Raw genomic sequence first — 20,837 nt, forward strand, 5'->3', positions numbered from 1 at the left:
CCATTGAGTGACGATGGAGCCTTACTGGCGATGGGGGCGGATTTTTAAACTCTGAGAGCAGGCACTTACCTTGCGATGTCTGAACAGCAGAAGGCTCGACACCAGACTGGTGGACATCACAGCTGTGCAGGAGGCTGCAGCTACAAAGACACACACACACACACACACACACACAGAGGATGCAGGATAATTTGCATAGCATTAAAAACAAAACAGCTTATGAAGATGTGTTTACGATCCAGCAGGGGAAGTTAACGCTGGACCTACAGTGGATGAGGTGGAGGATGATGGCGATGCTGAGGTCTCTCTCTCGATGAGTTTGCTCTCCGCTTTCAGTTGCATAATGAGGAGGTGGCAGGAGCCACGACATCCGCCTCTGCCCAAACACACAGTCTCTTGAGCGCATAAAAGGGAGACAAGGGAAGGAGGAAGTCAGGAATCACTTTTGGAAAGTTAGGGCTTTCATTAGAGCAAGCTTAGTGTTTCTATCCGGCGAGGCCACCCCGACCCTCAAGGAGGTCGATTTCATCGTTAGCGGTGGACTCAAGTGCGATATCAGCCGCATTGTGTTCTCCTCCCTCGCTGTACGCAGTGTCACCGCTGTGTAGTCAGAGCGGTGCAGGTTACTGCTCATGAAAACCAAACGTCCCCGCTGACACCGAAGGAGTTCAATCGGCAAAACATGCGGCGTGGGTCGATGCGGTCGACGCGAAGCAAACTGAATCTGACACCGCTGCCAGCAGTGGTCGTTTTCAGCATCTCTTTTGACCACCCGTCTGTTTTTAATATTACTGGGCTGGACAGAAGAGAAAGGGGAGCGACCTCAGTGAGCAGTTAGCTGTAGAGTCCTCGGGCAAAATGACCCACTTTCTTTAAAACAAAAGTTTGTTTGGCTGCACGCGATTGAACCACAGTAATCGTAAGAAAATACAGACGGTTGGCCTCGTGCCATCGGAGCGTGTCGCAGTAAATTAGACTCAATGTCAAGGGAGTTACATACAATCTAGTAGTGATCAAGTATTTATCTGCCCTAGCTGAAAGAAAACGATTATATTACATGGGAATCTTCTGTGACGCTCAATTTGCTTTTATTACAACATTTGTGGTTGAGGAGGAAGGAACATTAGCTACGATTCCAGTAAACTCTGAAGGGCCATTATGAGAGTTCAGCTGATGACTTGATAACACATTTCAGGGAAATGACAAGAACACTCAAGTGGGAGTGAAATAACCCTGCGGCCCCCAGCAGCCTTCAGGTGCACACAAGCGTGTGAAAACAGCAGCCACGTCACTCGAAAACAGCGACACATTTCACGAGACGCTTATCTGCGGCTACGCTGCAGCGAAACCAGCGTGTTATTTACGAGTCTCAGCGGTGCGTGTGTGAGGGAGATATGCGGCGGCGTGTCGGACACAGCGCGTCTTATTGGCCTCTGTTAACACAGAAATCCTGCAGAGAATGGAAATGTTCATCTCACACAAGAATAACTAATGGGTGGAAAATAAGTGTTGTGCGTGTGAGGAATTCTCAGGCTTTTTGATACATGTGAGCAGACAGAAAATGAAAAAGGCTTCAGCACAGACGCAGTGTTGAGAATGTTAACGAAGCAGACGCACACACAGAGCTGGAACTGCTCGCATGCTGATAACAATCCGATCCAACCATCAGGCTCGGCCTCCACTCATCCAGCGCTTGCTGCTGTTCTCTCTCTGGGACTTTTAAACATTTTAAAAGATGTTTTACTCTGAGTCCCCCAGAATTAAACACACGAGGGGAGAAGCCACTCCCAGACGAGATTGGGCAAGGATGTCATTTTCTTTCCGTTATCTTATTTTCCGCTGGCAGACTGTGCAGTGTAGATAGTAATTGGACCAAGTCTAAGAGGATGACAACGCTTGTTGCGTCTGTGCTAGATTCAAGGTTTATCTTCAAAGTTTGAGAGAAAGCAACTTGATTTCACAGATGTTAGATAACACACAATCAAAATCCGTGTACCATTGTGGTTTGTGTGTCAACTGGCACTGATGTGTCTACACAGGGTTTGGGGTGAGGGGGGGGGGGAGGGGGGGTTACCTGTTGTTAAAGATAACAGGCAGCAACAGGTCCTGCAGAGGGAGCCAGTCATCTACTCTGCACCTCCCTGAGTCACACATCTCCTGAACACATAAAAGCAATAATATAGATGAAAAACATAACACAAGTACAATGTCTAGATCCACCAATACTGGTGCTTTAGTAAACTGAGCAAGGAATATTCTACCAGGTTTACTTTAAAACATGCCGTAAAAACATCTGGCCGGCCACAGTAGATGGAATTGAGCCGTTCTGGCTCACTTACAGTACAACTGTTGATGAGTGTGCATTGTCCCCGCAAAATAAATGAATAAATTATTGCTGCAGCCAATTTCCTCCCACAATAAATGCTACCGTGTTGAATGAATCAACTGTACTCAACACCGGCAGTGAATCTGGAACTGTCCAGACAAATCTGCTCTTGACTACAAAATGCCAGAAACTCCAATACGCATCAAAAGCCTCTTTATCATTTAAGTGTGGAAATATGTTTATTTAAAAACATCAACATCTGTAGAAGCCAAGTCGTTTTTTTTGGTTTTATAGGAAGGCTTCTTCTTCGGCTGTCCAATCTCCACAAGAAAGCACAAGATGATTTCAAGGAAAAGAAAGATGGAAGCCTCTGTTTGCTTTTTGCACTTTTCCCAAAATGTTAAACTCACTACTGAAGATCTTAAAATAAAATTAGCATTCAGGGAAATAAATACCACTTATTTGTGGCGCTACCCATCCACCCGCCTATAACCCGGGTGCCACAAAGGTTGGCCGTCGCTCCTCTAAATAATATGCTCCTTCTCCTTGTGCACCTTGAGAGAAAAGGGCTGAGCGAGATGGATCCTCACGCTTCTATCCGGGCTCCTCCAGAGCAGCGACCACAACCACCGAAACAGAGAGCCGACGCCAATCTGTGAGGGGACACCACGCACACACGCACACACACACACGCACACACGCACACGCCTCAGCCATAAGAGTCAAACATAGAGTTAGTGATTGTATTATAATGAGGCCTTTAGGAGGGTCATTACAGCAGCAAAAGCACTAATGAGCAGGATCTATGATGAGCACTAAGATTAATAGGCGGCCTGAGAGTGTTGGTACTAGAACTGTGTGTTCAGTACTGTGTACTGTGTCCTGCATGACAGAACAAAATGATGAGGTGAGGACCTTATTATGGCAATTAACGGAGAGCAACACCCACTCACCAGTGTCCTCTCAGAGTACAGATAACAGAGAGAGACTCATAACAATCACTCTGCTTAAATAAAAGAAAAGCAAATCTCAACTAATCGTCAGTAATTAGGTTGTGAAACAAGAATTTAAAAAGTTTCTCTCTGGATCATCACCGGCTATTTATTTGGATTTTAAGCTGGTTTTAACACTGATGGATCCCATCAGACATCAGGTCAACTCGTCAGACCCACTGCAATGTTCTAAGAATTACTTATGTCAAAACATATTGACATGGCAACATAATTGTGCTATTACTTACAAAGGTCTATTGGATAATTATATCCTGTTTATTGTGATCAGTTCAATGCTCTGTATTGGAACAATGTTAAATTGCATCGTCTCCATCATGTCAAAAGAACTGAATGAAATTAACCAATATATGTCAATAGTAATGGATTGAAGTCCCCATAATGCTTGCGGGATGTAAATTACAGTCTAATGTATCATGTTGCCCTGGATTCAGTGAGTTACACTGTGTGCTACTCAACCCATTGCTACGAACCGTTCCTAATTACTGGATTACTTTAATACTTTGAACCACAATTTTTCAGCCAAGTTCTGTTTATAAAACCCGGGCGCGTATCCGTCCCACTTCAGGCAGCATCTTTGTCTCAACACTTTTCCGGGGCTCACCTGACAAGTCGGAAATCTGCTACGTTAAACCAAATTTGTTCCCTTGCTCCTGAGGAGCTTCCCAGATGGTTCACATTAAGCAGCGTTTTCTATGTGCGTTCACAAGCAGCCACCTGTGTGTTGGTCTCGGGGACACAGTCGTAGGAGATGCCCACAGGCACCACACTGACATCGGAGACAGATCCCTCTTTGATGAGTTGTGTGACGTGAGCCAGCCACCGGCCACCTCGACCAGACTCCGCTGACACACCGACGCTTATCGCCTGACTCTCATCCAGCAGCTCACGTACCAGCTGAAAAAGGGAGGGGGGGGGGGGGGTGCGTGGTTAGCAGGTGAGTTGAGTGCCGTTCTGTTCGCATGTAGCCTGAATAAACTGAAAATAAAAAGATGAAAAGACAAAGAACCGGACACTGCAGGGACTGCAGAGGGGTAAAAGGTGTGGAGAGCAGCAGAGGGAAGATAAATCCAACAGCAGGAAGCAGGCAGGGAAAAGAGCAGAAATGAAGAAAGGCGCTATGGGGAGATGCTCCTCTCACCCCAAGTACCGCTTTCACATCACAGGCAAGAAAAATTCAATTACCATTGAGCAGCAGCTAAGCAGGCCTACACTCAATAAATAATAAATGGTCTATTAACATTGAAATAGAGCCAATAAACAAGCCTGCCTTCACATGCACAGCCAATGGGCTTACTCCCATGGATGGTAAATGGAAAATAATTTTAAAAACTTGCTACTTCACTTATAAACAACCTGCGTATTTTCCACTGTGGCTGTAGTCCTGTAGATTGATGCCTGACTGCGCCGTGCAATCGAGCTCCATAGCACAATGTTGATCTTAACAACGTCGGTAGCTTCACTAAATTAAATACATCTTCAGACAATTTGATCAACTACGCAGGAGAGCTCCCCTGCGGGTATAGACAGGAAGATATTGATGATGAGCAGGTGTTGATCATTGATAAAAAACACAACAATAAACAGGGCATTAGGCAAAGAGAAGAAAGAAGGCACACGAGGAAAGTGTGATGGATGCAAGAGGAGGCAGGAGAGAGAGCAGGGAGCCATCAATACAGACCACATTAGTCTCCAAAACAAGGCCAAAAAAAAGCAAATTACCTTCCTATAAAAAAAGAAACAGCCCGCTCAGACCTGCCAAGCTCACACAATCAAGCTAACCACCATTATTCTAGTTCATCCACCCTCTCCTCATTGCTTTGTCACTCCAGCCAACTCAAAAGCTACAATCTTGGAAGCAAACCTCAAGCTGCTTGGTCATTTTGACAATGAATAGAAAGTGGGATGAGACCGGGGGCATGAGGGAGGGGGCAGGTTGTGTTCTGAGTGAGGGTCTGACTGTGATAACACTCCACCGTGAAGGGAAAGGAAAAGTGTGTACGCCAGTGAGTAGGAATTGGACCCGAATGACAAACGCTAAACAGCCAAATTACAATGACAGGTATCTCTTGCTCACCCTGCAATTTTATATAATTACGTGCCATCTGTGAGGGTTCTTTTTTATTTACACCAAAATGCATTAGCGGCGGGTTTTCTGATTCGTGACCCGGCGCTTCGATTACATTCATATGTAAACAGGATGTTTATGGCTTCAATTGAGAAGCTAATGAGCAACCGCTCCGATTGTCATGCTGGTAAGGATTGTGCCGAGGGGATGTTTTCACGGCTTGCAACTCTCAGAAAAGGGAACATGAAACCTGAATGAGCTTTTGACTGTTGAAGCGGGAATTTGTATGTGTGTTGACGGCTGTAAAAAGTCTGTGGCTCAAAAGTGTCATCGCACATTTGAATTGAAACAGAAAGTTTGTCATTGGGTAGTTGTTGTGGGAAGGAGTAGTCGTCCAACGCCACGAGCTCCAATCAACGCTGCCGGCTAAATTAGCTTTATGTAGCTTCTCCGAATGAGTCTTTGATTGACATATATAAAATAATTATTTTTAACTAACCGGCTCCCTCACTCCGGGGATGACGTCGTTGGTGTATCACTTTGTACCAGACTACTTCACTTACAGTATTTAAGCAACGATTTGGTTCAGATATTCATGGTCCCCAGGGGTTTACTCTTACAGGACTGATCCACTTAACCTTTTCACCCAGAAACCACCATGAGGTTTTACTTAAATACCGAAAGACCTTTAATGTAGAGGAACATCGGCACATTTTATCTCACCCAAAAAGGTTGTGTACAGTAAGTGGAGTAAGACTTACAGAGGTCATGACGGGTGAGTACAGAGGGTCCGTCTCAGCATCCTGCTCTGTCAGTGCAGAAGACGGCAGGAGGACCACTCCGACTTTCTGCAGGATTGATCTATGGGGTGGACACATAACTAAGAGACGCATGGTACCCAGAGGATTAATCTTCCTGTACGGGTTCTCTTGAACTTTCCCCACAATGCCATCATGAGGTTCGAATTGAAATAAATTTGCATCATGTATGTGGGAAGATACGGTTTTCTATGTGGGGCTTTGTGTGTTTGTGTCCATACCTTATAAATGAGCTTTTAATGTGGAGTGGACAAACAGTGTATGGGACCCTCAAGTTGTGACAAAAGAGCACCAGAGGGATGAGAGCGAAGTCCGCGGCGCACTGACGCACGTGCACATAAACCAGCGGGGATCCCTGCATTAGAGAAGAGAAGCAGATTTGGATCAACGGGATTCTTCACATTACCATTGATTATGGCCAACAATGGTCTACTGTGCGCAGGTGGCACACGGGTTCGGAGTGTGTTTCTGGGGACTCATATTCAATCAATATTATTATCACGCTCCACAGTGAATCAGGAGAGTGAAAGAAAACGGAACATTTAAAACCATTCACGCAGATATTAAGGTTGTGCGTGGGGAGAACGTTTGAGGGACTGAGTGAGCTGCAAAATGCCAGTGTCTTGTTCATTCTGAGGAATTTTGAATGGACTTGTTTTCCCCAATTACAGATGTGGAATATAAAATGGGAGGAGACTGTTGCAAAATCAATTATTCAATGTATATATATATATATATATATATATATATATATATATATATATATATTATTTATTTATTAAGGAAAGTCAAGATAAAACATGATTACAATCAATGATGATTGTGTACCTTAAAAAATGCACTGAAATCCACAACAAAACTAAAATATCTATTAACTATATACTCCTTTCAAAGCCATGTTAAAAATGGATAAACATGAATTACTTTCATGTGTAAATAACAGCAAAAAAATCAATGTGTTATATGAAGACATGGACGTCACGTCACATACGAGTGTCTCATTGCACGGATTATTTACAGACCACACATTGTACGGTAAACAGATTAACGTTATCAATCCAGAACTAAAAACACATTTTCACAATTCCCCCATTCTTTACGGGTTTTCAAAATTAACAAAATAAACCGAAAAAATGGGAGACAACCCAGAGGATGTGAGAACCCTGGAAGTGAGCCAACAACAACTGAAAATCACAAGCCTCAACAGATCAATTTCCTGTGTGGATTTGCCTTTCTTCACGTAATAGAGTGCATCTAGTTTAGAGATCTAAACTAACGCCATAGCTCACTGGATTCATTCATGCCCGTCTTCAGCCTCTGCAGCAGAAGCCCGACTCGGTCTTATTTACTTGCGCTTATTTAGTCAACCATGTAATTACAGCTGTGTAGTCTTCTGTAGAAAAAATAATAATTAAAAATAACGTGGCAAGAAAGAAACTAGAAAGCTTCAGTGTTTTCCCCTTTTTTTTTTCTTCCAGACTTTAAAAATCCGCCGTACATTTACTGCACTAAAGAGTACCCTTATATATGAAACATTCAGTCAGGGCTTTGTAAACACGAGGCCGTAATTTGTTCACCATCTCATTAGATGGCTGAGCACATCCTGAACGTGGACGTGCGCGGAGCCAAAACATCATGCTAGCATAAATTATTGGATTCAAATTATGCTTTGCATGTTTCGCATGAGGAGCTGACACCCTTAGGGGGGCAGCAGCTCATGCCAGCACATTTAATCATCCGTGTATTAAATAAGTTATGGCGATTTGGTGTGCATATGTATGTGCGTGTTTGTAGATACTCGCACCTCTTGTGAGGCTCTGTGCAGAGCCCTCAGATGGTCGAGGTTAACTTGGATACTGCCAAACACGGAGGAAAACATCTTCAACATCACCCAGCTCAGGAATCTAGCCAGGGGAAGAGGGGGGGGGGGGGGACATGTATGAAAAGAAGAGGAGAAAAAAATAATTAATGACAGGAGATGATGAAAATGTCCACAAGGGAATAAGACACGGCTTAACAGCGAGAAGAAGAAAAGGCCGCCAAAAGGATGGAGCTGAGGCTGACATGTAAACAAGATAGATGGGAGTGTGACAACGTGGAGAGGAGACGGATAAGGTCGAGGGAGAAACTGATGACACAGGGAAGACGCAAAATGGAAAGCGATAAAGAGTGGTGTGTGTGTGTGTGTGTGTGTGTGTGTGTGTTAGGGTGACAGTTGCAGATAGAGACTGAGGCCGAGGCTGTGAATGCCGGAGAGGGGGAGGAGAAGAAAGACAGTGCCAGGCAGATTTTGTGGAGAGATTGTGGAGACAGCCTAAAAAGTTCATTTAAAGCCACGAGCGTCCACGACATTTCTCCAGACACCAGCAGAAAACAAAGACTTTGGGAGTGAGCAGCACGCGCCGCCCGTCCACAGGTGGATGCCTCAGCTGCTCACAATCATCTCGGCGAGCACCTGGCGGGTAGTCGCGTGCCTCTGGGTGCTAACATGCGCACGCTGACAAACATCCCACACGGCGAGCAGCGCAGTGGTTGAGAACCATTTCTTGGTGTGCGTCTCTCCCACGTGGCACCAGGTTTAGAAAGCAGAGCAATTTCTTTTTCTTTCCATTTGTTGTCATTGCTGCTTTTTGTTTACTGTTCTGCTGTGGAGCGGCAGGAAGATATGAGTCATTTTCGGGGCATCCGGGGGTGTCAGATCAAAATGTTGATGTTGATTTTCTGCACAGACGATGTTACAGTTTGTTTTATCGCTCTGTGAACGGTTTCCGATTTCGCCACAGCTAAAAATTCCCCCGCTCTGCGTGTCGTCTTCTCCACAGCGCCGGCTGCGGATGCCCTAGGGCACGGCACTTTTAGGGGATAAGGCTGGCAGTGGTCTGCACTTTTGTTACCATCGAGAAATCCTGCGAAAAGACCAAAATTCTCCGGCAAAACAGAAAAACCTCTCGCCTCTCAGTCCACGAGCACATTTGTTTTCAGTAAAAAGTAACAAGCCAAGAATATAGAGTTCCCTGAAACAGCCGGTAGCTGTTTTTTTTAAAAACAAACATTACTCAAGCGGGATGGTGTGTATGCCCATTGTTACACAGAAAAGATGTCTGCTGTAGCAACAATTTGGCTCAATAATGTCTTTTAGACAAGAATCCAGGTTTGTGAAACAGGACAGCGCTGCACCCTGCCTTTGTCTGTAGAAATACCACAGATTTTAGTCTATTCAAAGTGTTGATTCAGAGAAAGATAGATTTTTATTTTGCTCATGTTCTATGGATCCTGGATGACCGCCGGAGTTCTTAGTATGTACATATATGACGGGGGGGTCATCCGAGGTCATAGGTGACTTATAAAGGTATAAATACTTGACCTGTGCATGCGCGAAACAGTAGACTGCCTCTGGCGGTCAGTAAGGAAGAAATAGAACTAGAATTTCCGCCCCACGGTTCTGTAGCAAACCAGTTAGGTTGCAATTAACATCCATGCCAGCCCTTATTTTTTCAAATAATTTTTTCCCATTAAATATTTTTGTCACATTGTCATAACCACCTTGAGTTTTGGACAAGAACGCGTAGTGACGTCATGGGAACCTTTGAACTTCAAACACCAAACAGTTCATCCTGCGAGGAGGGTTTTCCCGCTGGAATCCTGGAGCGTCTCCATGTGTGTTGCTATGAGTGACACAGCCTCAGGCTACAAGTCGTTGTCACGGCAAACACAGGACGCTGCGTAACAGTGACGGCCGCCGAAGAATCGCTCAGCTGGGAAGTCTCGCGCGTCTTGTTTTCCCCGGCGCTGTTTAAAAACGACTATCAACAAGCGCTTGAGCGGCACTTTAACTGCGACTCGGGCAACAACGTAGCTCTGCACGCCTGAGCGTTTCGCTTTGATCGCTGCTACTGTGAACCAAGCATTAGTGGATTGTATTGATGCTTTTTTTTTTGCTGAGACAAAAAAAGTTACTGAACTGAACCTCACAACGCTTCATCTCCTAGTTATTCCTTGTTGCAGTGAAAGGCTTGCTTGAATACAAAAAGTAATCAATACGTAAACAATAAACAGACATCGTTGAATCTTGCCCAGCGCACCGCAAGAAGCCAGGGGAGATGCAGGTGTTAACGATGGGGGGGAGTGTCGAGAGGCGGCTGAGCTGCCCTTGGCCGTCTCTCCCCTCCTGCGCATTGTGCTCCGCTGTGAGCGCCTCCTTCACCCTGAAACACATGGTCACAGGACAGCAGGGTTAAAACCTCACAAAGCCTCTTCTGTGCTTGGTGAAGACAAAAATGCCTTCCAGTGAGACAACAACCACATCCCCGAGTCAGGAGGCCACCTTACATAAAAGGTTCAACTCAATGACACCCAGGGAGAGACAACAAGAGATGAGAAGAAGACACACGTCGACAGATGGGGCAGAGTGTTTATTGTCTCCGCACAGAACCAAAAGGCGCTGTTCATTTTCTGTTAGCGCCTCTCATCTCCTCTCCTTTTTGGTTCCCTCTCTCTAGAACTGTAGGAGCCTTTTATTTTCTGTATCTATGCCTTTCATTTATTTACTCGCTGCAGGTATTCCAACCCCCTCCTCCTCCACCTCCTCCTCCTCCGGTACCTTTGGCTCCGACAGACTCGGTCCAGTCTGTTGCTAACAGGGTTGGCGTAAATCTTGCACCCACTCACAAACAGCAGGCAGCACACCCTCCGCACCAGCCAGCCTCGATACCTGCAGCACAAGAACACACTCACAGAAGAGCGCAGACATTTTTGACAGGGCGAGTGCGTTCGGAGACCGCTGCGTTTTTTGTTTGCCTGAAAGCCGTGGATGTCATCAATACCTGGTCTGCGTCTCCTCGATGCTCAGCAGGTTTTTAAAGCCGAGGGGAGAGGTCGGCCCAGGCTCCTTTTGCTGCGGCGCGACAGAAGAGCACACAAAGACAGACTGTCATGTCCAGAAAAAGATGTTAGTTAGGTTGTCTCGTGTCCGTCTCGTGAGTTCCTGTTTTATTTTGGAAAATGAACCTTCCCCTTGTTTCAGGCAACTTTCCCCTTCCTCTTGTGTCGGTGTGATTGTCGCCCCTCCCCTGATTGTCTCCACCTGTGCACTTCCCCTATGTGTGTGTATATATTGTCTGAGTCTCCCTCTGTCCTGTGCCAGTTCGTCTTGTCCCAAGCCACCGTGCCAGCGCTACGTATGTCCACAGTCTTGCCTCGTTTTTTGTCGACACCTTAATTGAGCCTGCTTTCAGTTTTTGTCTCTTGATCGGTTTTTTCCTCGCCCACGAGTGATTTTTATTTCAGCGGCCATGCCCTGTCCTTTTGTTAATAAACTTTGATTCTTTTTTCGCACCACGTTGTGTGAGTCGTGCATTTGGGTTCCCGTCCACCGTCCGGTCGTGACAGAACGAACTGGCCAGCATGAACCCAGCAGACTCGGATAACCTAAAGGCAGCCATTGGCGCTCAAGGTAACCGCCTTAAGCAGCAGGAGGATCAATTGTCCGCCCTGCAACATGGAGTGGAAGGGCTGGCAAGCGGGCAGGAGGACTTCAAGGCCGCCATGACGACCCAGGTGAATCTCCTATCTAACCAGATTCATCAGATGCTCACCCATCTGAACCAAGCACCATCAGCCTCGCCCGTGCTGGCGGCCGCCGACGCACCACCAGCTCCAGCTCCCCACAGTCAGGCAATTCGCCTTGCCCCACCTGAGAAGTTCTCCGGTGAGTCTAGGGAATGCAAGTCCTTCATAGTTAACTGTGAAATGCACTATGAACAATTGCCCTCAGCCTTCCCCACAGAAAGGTCCAAGGTGGCATTTATGATTTCCCATCTCACGGGGAGAGCGAAAGTATGGGCAACCACGGAATGGTCCAGAGCTTCACCAAGCTGCCAATCACTCGCTCGGTTCACCGAGACATTGAGGAGGGTGTTTGACCCCACGACATCCGGCAGAGAGACAGCCCGGGAGCTGAACACTATCCGCCAAGGTATGGACTCTGTCTCAGACTATGCCATCCGCTTCCGCACACTAGCAGCAGATAGCGGATGGAATGCCACGGCATTGTATGATGCATTCATCTCAGGACTCTCGGATCCCATCCAAGACCTGTTAGTTCCCCTTGATTTGCCTGAGGACCTCGACGCAGTCATCGCATTGGCTGTTAGGACAGACCATCGTTTGAAGACACGAATGCAGGACCGAGGTCTCCCTTCAACAAACTCAAGGGTCGTTTCCCCCCTACCGTCGCCGGTCCAGTGGAGAGCTGTCTCTTCGCGTGATCCAGAGGAGCCCATGCAGCTGGGACAGGCTCGTTTGTCCGCTGAAGAACGACGACGCCGCCTGCAGGAAGGCAGGTGTTTCTACTGCGGGGAACAAGGACATCTAGTGGTAGGGTGTCCGGCGAGGAGGACAACCCACCAGGGGAAGAAGAGTCCCCTGTCGAACCGCTTCGCCTCATCGGGCAGTTCCTCCCGCTCCCTGATGAAGATCCAGGTAAGCCACCATGACACCACAGTTTCAATGGGAGTACTGGTTGACTCTGGGGCTGATGAAAGCCTCATGGACTGGGGTTTTGCCAACCAAATGGGAGTTAGGTCAGCTCCCTTGAACCAGCCGTTGAAAGCCAGCGCCTTGGATGGCAGCTTTATTTTTAATGTAACACATGTGACTGAACCTGTGGCTATACGCATCGGGGACCACCACGAACTAGTGACGTTTCATCTGTTCCACTCGGCCCAACACCCCCTGATTTTGGGGTTCCCCTGGCTCAAAAAACACAACCCCCACATTGACTGGTGCTCTGGGAGGATCATAAGCTGGGGAGGGAAGCGGGGGGGGCTAGACCGGGTTCCTGGCCAAGAAGTGGAGATTGGAGTCATTGGGGACCTTGTATCGGCTTCAGCTCCGACCCACACAGACAACTTGCGTGATGTGACCTCCGTTCCCAGTTGTTATCACGATCTTGAGGAGGTGTTCTGCAAGAGTAAGGCCACTTCCCTACCACCCCATCGTCCTTATGACTGTCCCATTGACCTTATCCCGGGTGCGCCCATTCCGAAGGGGAGACTTTATTCCATCTCCGGCCCTGAGAAAGTAGCCATGACTGAATACATCGAGGCTTCATTAAAAGCAGGACTCATACGTCCCTCTTCGTCTCCAGCAGGAGCAGGATTCTTTTTTGTGGGGAAGAAGGATGGTTCCCTGAGACCCTGCATTGACTATGGACCATTAAATGACATTACTATCAAGAATCGATACCCCCTGCCCCTCATGTCATCGGCCTTTGAACAGTTGCAACAAGCCAGAATCTTCACCAAACTAGACTTGCGCAATGCTTATCATCTCGTCCGTATTAGAGAGGGCGATGAGTGGAAGACCGGCTTTAACACCCCCTCGGGCCATTACGAATACCTCGTGATGCCATTTGGCCTGACCAATGCCCCGGCCGTATTTCAGGCGTTGATAAACGATGTTCTTAGGGAGTTCCTTAATCAGTTTGTATTTGTCTACTTAGATGACATTTTGATTTTCTCCCCTGACCGAGACACTCATGTTCGCCATGTTCGGCAGGTTCTCCAGCGTCTGCTGGAGAACCATCTTTATGTCAAAGCAGAAAAGAGTGAATTCCATGCCAACGTTGTGTCCTTCCTGGGCTTTGTCATAGCCCCTGGAAAGATACAAATGGATCCGGCTAAAGTCAGCGCTGTGGCCCAGTGGCCTACACCTGATAACCGTAAGAAGGTTCAGCAATTCCTGGGTTTTGCGAACTTTTACAGACGGTTTATCAGAAACTTCAGCGCCATAGCATCTCCTCTCCATGTTCTCACCTCTCCCCAAGCCCCGTTTCTATGGTCTCCCCAAGCAGAGGTGGCTTTCACCCGACTCAAGGAGATGTTCACCACGGCCCCCATCCTCACGGTTCCAGATCCCAGCCGACAGTTTGTGGTGGAGGTGGATGCCTCCAACGACGGTGTGGGGGCGGTCCTATCTCAACGATCGACAGAAGACCACAAACTACATCCATGCGCCTTCCTGTCCAGAAAACTTTCACCGGCGGAGCGGAATTACGATGTTGGTAATCGTGAGTTGCTCGCGGTAAAGCTGGCATTAGAGGAGTGGAGACATTGGCTGGAGGGGGCCCAACACCCGTTTATTGTCTGGACTGACCATAAAAATCTTGAGTACATCCGCAAGGCTAAGCGTTTGAACTCTCGCCAAGCCAGATGGACTCTGTTCTTTAACCGCTTTAACTTTGTTTTATCCTACAGGCCGGGGTCCCAGAACACCAAGCCGGACGCCCTGTCTCGTCTGTTCAACCCCGAGCCCACTGCCAAGAAACCAGAACCAATGCTGCCACCGCACCGTGTGGTAGGAGCGGTAACATGGCAGATAGAATCAGAGGTGAAGCGGTCTAATGGTGAGAACCCTACACCTAGTGGTTGTCCAGTTAATCGCCTGTTTGTTCCGGCAACTATGCGCCCACAGGTGATTCATTGGGCTCACACCTCAAAGCTCACCTGCCATCCAGGGATCAGGAGAACCATATATGCCATCAGACAAAGGTTCTGGTGGCCCGCCATGGAACGCGAGGTCCGGGAGTATGTTGGTGCGTGCCCCGTCTGTGCTAGGAACAAGACCTCCTCCCAGGCACGCACAGGGCTGCTGCAACCACTCCCGGTGCCCAGTCGACCCTGGGCTGAGATTTCGCTGGACTTCGTCACTGGTCTCCCGCTCTCTCAAGGTAACACCACTGTCCTCACAGTGGTGGATCGATTCTCAAAGATGGTTCATTTCATAGCCCTACCTAAACTTCCGTCAGCCAAGGAGACTGCCGAAACCATGCTCAACCACGTTTTTCGCATTCATGGGTTCCCGAGGGACGTGGTGTCAGACCGGGGGCCCCAATTCGTATCCCGTTTTTGGACTGAATTCTGCAAACTGATCGGGGCCACGGTCAGTCTCACGTCCGGATACCACCCAGAGGCCAATGGACAGGCTGAGCGCCTTAACCAAGCATTGGAAACGAGTCTTCGTTGCCTGGTATCCCAGAAGCCGTCATCCTGGAGCAAACACCTAACCTGGGTTGAATTCGCCCATAACACGCTCCCCACAGCAGCCACGGGGCTGACCCCCTTCCAGTGCGCCTTCGGCTACCAACCGCCTCTGTTTCTAGATACTGAGAAGGAGGTCGTCGTCCCTTCCGCCCATGCCATGGTCCGGCGTTGCCGCCGAATCTGGGCAGCTGCCCGCAGCATCCTCCTTCGCAGCGCGGCGCGCATGAAGAAGGTCGCTGATCGGAGGCGCCAGCCAGCTCCGACATACCAGCCGGGCCAGAAAGTCTGGCTCTCCACACGGGACTTGCCACTCCATGTTGCCTCCCGGAAGCTAGCTCCTAGGTTTGTGGGTCCGTTTCCCGTGTCAAGAGTAATTAACCCTGTCTCTGTTCGTCTGCGCCTTCCCAGATCCCTGAGGGTGCACCCTACTTTTCACGTGGGGAAGCTGAAACCAGTTAGAGAGAGCCCTATGGTGCCCGGAGCCGCAACTCCGCCACTTCCCCGGATGGTTGATGGGGGACCGGTCTACCCAGTGAAGCGACTCTTGGGCGTACGCAAACGCGGAAGGGGACACCAATACTTGGTTGACTGGAAGGGCTATGGTCCGGAGCACCGTTCCTGGGTCCGGTCCAGCTTTATCATGGACCCGGCACTCATCAGGGACTTCAACAACCGCAAAAGTCCGTCAGGAGCCGTCCCTAAAGGGGGGGGTACTGTCATGTCCAGAAAAAGATGTTAGTTAGGTTGTCTCGTGTCCGTCTCGTGAGTTCCTGTTTTATTTTGGAAAATGAACCTTCCCCTTGTTTCAGGCAACTTTCCCCTTCCTCTTGTGTCGGTGTGATTGTCGCCCCTCCCCTGATTGTCTCCACCTGTGCACTTCCCCTATGTGTGTGTATATATTGTCTGAGTCTCCCTCTGTCCTGTGCCAGTTCGTCTTGTCCCAAGCCACCGTGCCAGCGCTACGTATGTCCACAGTCTTGCCTCGTTTTTTGTCGACACCTTAATTGAGCCTGCTTTCAGTTTTTGTCTCTTGATCGGTTTTTTCCTCGCCCACGAGTGATTTTTATTTCAGCGGCCATGCCCTGTCCTTTTGTTAATAAACTTTGATTCTTTTTTCGCACCACGTTGTGTGAGTCGTGCATTTGGGTTCCCGTCCACCGTCCGGTCGTGACACAGACGAGGTGGCCGTCAAGATAAAACCACATATCATTTGTTGTATTGAAAAAAAAAAAAGGCCCATGCAGGTGAGGGATGCCATCTGGATGGTGGCGTCTACAGAGACCTCACTAGCAAAATCACAGTTTGTTGCAGTACATTACACATATATATGACTATGTGGTGGTGGTGTGGACGGGCGCCAACGTTTTCTTTTTCCAGCGTGCGCGCTCTGCCCGCTGGTGGGAGTGTGCTTACAAGTGTGTGCGCACACGTGTCTGTCTATGTGTCTGTGTGTGTGTGTGTGTATGTGTGTGTCCATCGGAGCCGAACTCCGTGCCCATCGGAGCAGAGGAGAACGACTTTGGGACTTGAGGCGGGGCGTCCCTCCCCCATACATGATCGAAGCAGAATAACAGCAACTAATTACCTTTCCTCTGTCCCTCTCCCTCCCTCCCCCTCCCAGTCGTCGTCCCCCCTCACCAGACTGTCCGGGGTGCACTGGTGACAACACTGGCCAACCACCGGCCTGAACCTGCCCAGGCAGGGAGTCACCATCTTCATCTTTTTCCCGATCTTCTTTTCCCATGACAACTGAGAGGAAAAGAACATAAAATAAACCCCACAAACCAAAGATCTCAACCGCGGATGTCTTATTATCTTGTCCACCACATTTATTGGATGTCAGTGAGGCAAGACTAATTAACACCTTTGTCGATGACGTCCTCTCGCCTCTAAAAAAGCTCTCAGCTCTATTTCAGGCCTGCTAGACGGCATCAGAGGTAGTTTGCCGTATTTCATGGTGACCTTGCTGTGTCTAATTCAGAGAAGTACAAGTCAGATCCTTGAGTGAACATGCAGCTTTAGTCTCTCTTCTGCCACTGGGAAGATTTTCACTGCCCATTTATTTCCTCAGTACATCTTGCAACAAAAAAAAGGTCAGGCTAAAATTATATACTGACCTGCTCCATTTGTACACAGATTCACATGGTTACGACAGTAAATATGTCACTGTTGATATTTCAAGCACTGGTAATATAAGAATAGCCTGTTTCAATGCTTGCTCTCGGTTTGATTGGAAATTTGTTGTGATCTATGTGTTGCTGTGATTGCGTTACCTCTGAATCCATGGGAGCGTGCTACTCAGTGGTGTAAATATTAATAGGGCACCAATATTAGAAGCAGTCTCAAGCAATCAGAGCACATCAGGTATAAGCAGCTCATGTGCTGACGCGGAGGCCAGACTGTGTACTGTATACTAATCAGACCTCAGCTCTCCTGCAGCTGGCCGGTTTTACAAATATCTGCGTTATGCAACATTTCCCATCAATGATCACGTGTGCGTGTGGGCCATTATCGTGCCTGAAATGAGGTTTTAGTTAGGATTCAGACTGATTACCCTGTTAAGACTAAATGAGCTAATGAATCTCCTAAAAATCAATAACACTTTCTCGAGGTTGAATGACGATGATGGATTCCAGAAAACGGGGCAGCTGAATGAATTACTACCATAGCAAGAAAAAGTCGATTATCTACGAAAAAACATTACGGTTTTGAAAAAGCTTAGACAGAACCGTCAATATTTCAAATAACTATATAACTATAAAAAAATAACTATACTAGTGAGACGGTACAAAAAAATAAAAAAGGCCTTTCTATGCCAGAGATTTGAGCTCCTTGAGATCAATATGTGATTTATGGGTAAATTTCACTTGAAGGAGAGAGTGATATCGTCATAAATACAGCACACATTGCATTTTTTGTCTTCTGAGAGAAAATGAACCCTTTAATTTATACCTAACACGGGTTGAGTCCCTATTGAAAGCAACTGTATTTTATGGACGATCTCTCGTGCTTTTCCTACATTATGTGCTGATTATTACCCTCTTCTGTAGACAAGAAGACCTGGAACTAGAAATTGATTTTATTAGAAACTCATGTTAAAAAACGTCGCTCTCTGTTGGAGGAGCATGCTTTATTTATATATTGCAACCTGTGATTTGGAGAAACATCAAACAAAGGGAGGCACATGTGGCGTGTCTGCTGGTTGACGTGGGAGAGCGTCATGCAGGTGGTGTTCTTACCGCGGGTCTGTTTTGTTGGATTGGTGCAAGCATCACGTCTTTCCCATCAGTCTTCTCTTGCACCATGGTGAACCCCTGCAGACTTACACTCGGCGTCCTGGGGGAGAAAGGTTGGAGGACACGCATATATTATACAGTCACATTGGAGCAGTGTATTGGAACATTGCGTTAGGTTGTGCGGCTATTTTGTGAGCACATTCGAATGTGTGTGGGCAGTCGTTTTCATTCTGGAGCTTTGCAAGAACAATTTTGTGACTTTGCAGAGGGCAGTGCTTTTAGAAAAAAAAGCCCTCTCCTTCAACTTTGAGAAAATAAAGACAAATCCACACACACACACCATCTCAGTGTGATGTTAAATATATTTTGTCCTCTGGTCGTTTGGCAGGAAGGAGCCGGTAGCCTTCACCGATCTATCAGCCGATGCCCCACAGCTACTATGTCACCCCCCTAACCAGCTCTTCTTCCCCTCACCGTCCTCAATTGTCTCAAATTGTACCTTTCCCTCCATTCTATTCAGTTAAAAAGTAGCTTCTTGCTGCCGGTTTCCTCATTGTTTCCTCTTATTGGAGTTGTGGCAAACTTTCCTTTTAAAGTTGTGTGGCCCCACTACGTATGCAGGAAGGAAGGAAACAAGGACAGAACTGCCATTAAGAGATTAGAGATATAGAGGAACCAGAGGCTGCCTTTACTCAGCCACTTACAGGTGGAGTGGGGCGCACGCTCACTGGAGGGTTATAAATCATTAAAAGCAGGGTACATGGCCATCGGCCGAAAAACAGCTCTTATGTAAGAGACGCTGTGTCCGCTCGGAAACACAGTAATAAGTTGCCATCGTAGGTCACGATGGGATGTGATCACGATTAAATAGGCCACCTAATCGATAGCACTGGCAGTGTCTTGGCTGAAATTAGTGATCATCAGATATTAAGGTGGATTTAATAGCGATGAAAAGGCAGTGAGCGCCGGAGAGAGCTGCGGCAGTATAAAAGCCGGCATCCCATGAGAGCCTCCTTTTTGTTTTCTGGCTTTGTCTCCACTACAAAAGAAACTAGACTTTGACTGCCGTCCCCCTGTGACACAAACTCTCTCTTCCACTAAATCTCTCTGTGGTTACACCAATCACATTCAGGGGTCTCCTTAAGTCCAGCGCCCACCAGCCTGTATGGTGTAAAAAGGGCCGCTGCCAGTAACCATAGCGGAGACACGGACACCAAATCACAGCTTTGCATAGTTATTATCATACAATGTTCAGGGAAATAGTGTGCCAACGCTTTTTGTTGAAATACCGAGACGCCTGCAGGAGACACGTCCGTTATTCTAGTCCATGACGGCGTCGAGGACGGGTTCAATGAGAAGCCACTTGCTAAACGGTCGCAGGAGAACACCAAATACAAAATCAATGAAAAACCTGAATAATGATACACAGCGATCTCTCACTATCAACATCACATGGGATACTTTTCTTTTGCATCTGTGTCATCGACTCTGTTAATCCCACTCTGCCTCATTAACGTTGCTAATTAAAACTTAAGACGTCCCCTTTGGGAGATGCTCCATTTCAACTGGCTCAACGTTGCCACCTTCATTACCATGTCTGGTGGGAACAAAGGCATCGCTGGGAGGGTCCCGGGGCTGCTGGGATCCATCGCAGGTGCAGAAGGTGACGGAGGAGACCAGGCAGCAAAACAGCTAAGTTGTTAAACTGGAAATCAAACAGCTGGAGCTTCGGAAAAGGCTCTAATAGGGCTGTATAAGCAACTCCAGGGGGACCGCGAGAAACAGCTAAAGACAACAGAAAGCCAAGACCTCAAAGACGCTTGTCCTCCTCACACGGTCGTCGCTGTCATCAACAAACAACGTTCCTTCACACACTGGCACCAAGGAACGAGACGGCTTTCACAACCGGTGCCGCACGTTCTGCCTCAAAATTGATACTAACTTGTCTCTGTCCATGTTAATTGATCAATTATAGTCTTTCATTTATATGCTAGTTCAGTAATGTGAGGGCCCAAGAGCCAAGTGGGCCCATGATGAGAAGAGATTAAAAATCAGAGGCCGTTACGAGCCGTCAGGTTGGATTAGATTGGGATTCATTGAAGAGCAGCACTGGAAGTGATAGCAGGCCTACCTTATGGTAGATCTGTCAACGTACCCATTTGTATATATGTGTAGTTAGACCTTCCTCGTGCTGGTTCACATGCCAGTACGGTTGGTATAGGACAGACATCACGGTCGCACACACGCGTAAACATGCCACACGGTGTAACGTGAATAGAAGTAAAGCCAAAGACAGGTACTGTGTGTCTGCGCTGGATGTAAGTGAAAAATACTGAAG

General features: G+C 47.5%; 1 protein-coding gene across 2 annotated transcripts in view; it reads right to left on the minus strand.

Moving 5' to 3' along the window:
* The window catches only part of gpat2 (glycerol-3-phosphate acyltransferase 2, mitochondrial), an 87,018-nt gene that overhangs the window by 9,848 nt on the left and 56,333 nt on the right, over positions 1 to 20,837 (minus strand). For both annotated transcript variants that reach the window (XM_040195172.2, XM_078087125.1), the window contains exons 2-14: positions 18,503 to 18,599; positions 16,902 to 17,012; positions 11,046 to 11,116; positions 10,823 to 10,933; positions 10,305 to 10,427; positions 8,027 to 8,126; positions 6,444 to 6,577; positions 6,166 to 6,265; positions 4,054 to 4,233; positions 2,881 to 2,979; positions 2,075 to 2,157; positions 268 to 395; positions 70 to 140 (exon numbers count right to left, since the gene is read on the minus strand). In XM_040195172.2, coding sequence (XP_040051106.2) covers positions 70 to 140; positions 268 to 395; positions 2,075 to 2,157; positions 2,881 to 2,979; positions 4,054 to 4,233; positions 6,166 to 6,265; positions 6,444 to 6,577; positions 8,027 to 8,126; positions 10,305 to 10,427; positions 10,823 to 10,933; positions 11,046 to 11,116; positions 16,902 to 17,012; positions 18,503 to 18,568 — 1,377 coding nt within the window. In that variant the 5' untranslated portion in view covers positions 18,569 to 18,599. The remainder of the gene's footprint in view (positions 1 to 69; positions 141 to 267; positions 396 to 2,074; positions 2,158 to 2,880; positions 2,980 to 4,053; positions 4,234 to 6,165; positions 6,266 to 6,443; positions 6,578 to 8,026; positions 8,127 to 10,304; positions 10,428 to 10,822; positions 10,934 to 11,045; positions 11,117 to 16,901; positions 17,013 to 18,502; positions 18,600 to 20,837) is intronic.

This window comes from Gasterosteus aculeatus, chromosome 13, assembly GCF_964276395.1.
Source record: "Gasterosteus aculeatus chromosome 13, fGasAcu3.hap1.1, whole genome shotgun sequence".
Taxonomy (NCBI): Eukaryota; Metazoa; Chordata; class Actinopteri; order Perciformes; family Gasterosteidae; genus Gasterosteus; species Gasterosteus aculeatus.